This window comes from Temnothorax curvispinosus, unplaced genomic scaffold (genome assembly GCF_003070985.1).
Source record: "Temnothorax curvispinosus isolate PA1 unplaced genomic scaffold, ASM307098v1 QBEX01001746.1, whole genome shotgun sequence".
NCBI classification, from domain to species: Eukaryota; Metazoa; Arthropoda; class Insecta; order Hymenoptera; family Formicidae; genus Temnothorax; species Temnothorax curvispinosus.
Window position 1 is genome coordinate 1 of NW_020211526.1, and position 2,492 is coordinate 2,492.

General features: G+C 59.8%; 2 protein-coding genes across 2 annotated transcripts; both read right to left on the minus strand.

Annotated features, from left to right (window-relative positions):
* Positions 1-101: 101 nt before the first annotated feature.
* LOC112468090 lies at positions 102-1,268 on the minus strand. Its single transcript, XM_025037129.1, has one exon. The coding sequence runs from the start codon at positions 1,266-1,268 to the stop codon at positions 102-104; it is 1,167 nt and encodes a 388-aa protein (XP_024892897.1).
* A 30-nt stretch (positions 1,269-1,298) lies between these two features.
* LOC112468098 lies at positions 1,299-2,375 on the minus strand (the record flags this gene model as incomplete). The annotated part of the gene is made up of 1 exon (XM_025037139.1): positions 1,299-2,375. A coding segment is annotated over one exon (1,077 nt), but the record flags the coding sequence as incomplete, so codon positions are not given.
* Positions 2,376-2,492: the final 117 nt, after the last annotated feature.

Here is a 2,492-nt window from a genome sequence, read left to right on the forward strand (position 1 = left end):
GCGTGGACTCGCACCCGCTCTTCGGGCAGCTCCTCCGTCTCCGACACGGCTCCGGTAGCGGGCCACGTTGAAGAGTCCTCCTTGAGCCAAGGCGGCCCGTACTACCAGAGAGGATGATTTCCTAACTCGCCGGGAGAGATACCTCGAGAGGCACAGTCCGCTGGATTGTCCCGGCCAGGCACATGATGCCACAGCGCCTCCGGGACCGCCGTTTGAATTGCTGATACCCTATTGACCACATAGGTCTTCCATCGAGTAGGGTGCCCTCGGATCCAGCCCAGGGCCACCATGGCGTCCGACCATAGATGAAGAGGCGCCTCGGGCAGTTCGAGCGTGACCTTCGTGTGGGCAGCAAGCCGCACGAGCAGCGCAGCAGCATCGAGCTCAAGTCGAGGCAGAGCCACGGTTTTGAGAGGGGCGACCTTGGTCTTTGCCGCGAGCAAGGTGACCAGCCATGATCCGTCCTGCGCCTGTGCTCGCAAGTAAACCACGGCAGCATAGGCTTTCTCGGAGGCATCGGCAAAACCATGAAGTTCGACGCCGAGTCCTCTGGCGTCTGGATATATTTTCCGAGAGACTCGAATTTGCTCCAGCAACGGGAGCTTCGCCTGGTAGGTCTTCCACTGCAGAGCGTCAGTCTCGCTCAAGGGGTCATCCCAGTCCAGTCCTCTTAGCCAGGTAGCCTGGAACAAGATCTTTGCACTCACTACCACCGGCGCCAGCCAACCGAGCGGATCGAAAAGCCGGGCAGTGAGGGACAGCACCGACTTCTTCGTGAAAGACGTCACTAGACTCGTCTTCGTCGCAAAGGAGAAGCTGTGGAGGCAGGGATGCCATTGAAGGCCAAGAGTGGCATGCGACTCTTGCGGTCGCCAAGAGCGGAGCTCGCGCTGCATCCTGTGCTCCGCTGGAACGTCCGTCAGCAAGGACTCCTCGTTGGCCGACCATTTGCGGAGCGGAAAGCCGCCCGTCATGCAGAGCTCCGAGAGTTGACGCCGGAGAGCCAGAGCCTTTTCCAGTGTATCCGCGCCCGAGAGTACATCGTCCATGTACCTGTCAATCAGTAGGGCGATCGCGGCCAAGGGGAAGAGTTTCTTTTCGTCCTCGGCAAGTTGTTGAACGGAGCGCATCGCCAGGAACGGTGCACACGTCAGCCCGTAAGTGACCGTGTTGAGAAGATACTCCTGTATCTCGTCTTCAATCTTATACCGCCAGGAAATTCGCTGCAGATCGCGATCATCGGGATGGACTAGGATCTGGCGGTACATCTTTTCCATATCCGTAGCCAGGACGTAGCGCTAGCGACGCCACCGCAGCAGTACATCGGCTAGATTCGGCAGGAGGTTTGGTCCCACCCGCAGACACTTATTGAGCGAGTCACCAGAAGGTAATGACGTCGAGCCGTTGAACACGACGCGCAGCTTTGTCGAAGTGCTCGCCTCGCGCATCACGCCGTGGTGTGGAAGGTAGCTCACACGTCTCTTCGTTTTGTCCTCCGGAGCCACCGGCGTCATATGTCCAAGCTTCTCGTACTGCCGCATGAACTCGACGTACAGCTGCTTCAATTTGTCATCTCGGGCGAATCGTCTCTCCATGTGCGCCAGTGCTCGTAAGGCCGAGCTACGCGTTCCCTTGAGGTCGGGCAACGGGTCCACGACCGGGAGTCTCACCATGTAACGACCGTCCGCGGTCCGGGAATGTGTGAGGGAGAAGAAGTTCTCGCACTCACGGTCTTCTGGCGTAAGCGCGAGTACGCCGCTCGGTAGCTCCTCCTGCTGCCAGAATCTCTTCACAATGCTGGAAAGATCTTCAGTGATGTGGCATTGCAGAGTCGTCGATCTCTGAGCGCAGGTCGCCTGACCGGCGGCGCCCGAAATAATCCATCCCAGCGTCGTTCTTTGTGAGACCGGCTTGAACGGTTCGCCCTTTAGCAAGCCCGGCTGGAGAATCGCGGCGAATACATCAGCTCCAAGCAGAATTTCCACCGGGTCCGAGGCCGCAAAGTCGGGATCGGCAAGCTCTAGCCCGCGGAGATACGGCCACGTCGCACGATCCGCAGAGACCCCGCCGCCGTAGAGAGTGAGCCGAGGTAGAATTAAGGCCGACACCGAGATGGCTGGCCCGCCGTCTCGAGGCGAGATATCCAAGGCCACGAGGCCTCGAGCGCGACCCGTACGCTTTCCGCCGACGCCGAACACCGCGACCGAGGTAGGCGCGCGGGACAGTTTCAGTCGCTGTACCAGCGATTCCGAGACGAGAGATGATTCGGAGCCTTGATCGACGAGCGCTCGCGCGGTGTGCTCTATCCCGAAATGATCGCGCACGCAAATACAAGCGGTAGCGAGAAGTACCGCCACCGGCTTCCCGAGGGTTTTCTGCGCGAGATGCGAAGTCTTAGCCACCTCCCCGCCCGAGTACGCGTCGTGGAGGCTCGTATGATGTCGGGCATCGCATACAGAGCAGGTCCGCGTCGACGCGCATTCGCTCAGTTT

Coding starts and splice junctions, on each gene's coding strand:
- LOC112468090 (XM_025037129.1), bottom strand. CDS start 1,268: ATGTACCGCCAGATCCTAGTCCATCCCGATGATCGCGATCTGCAGCGA.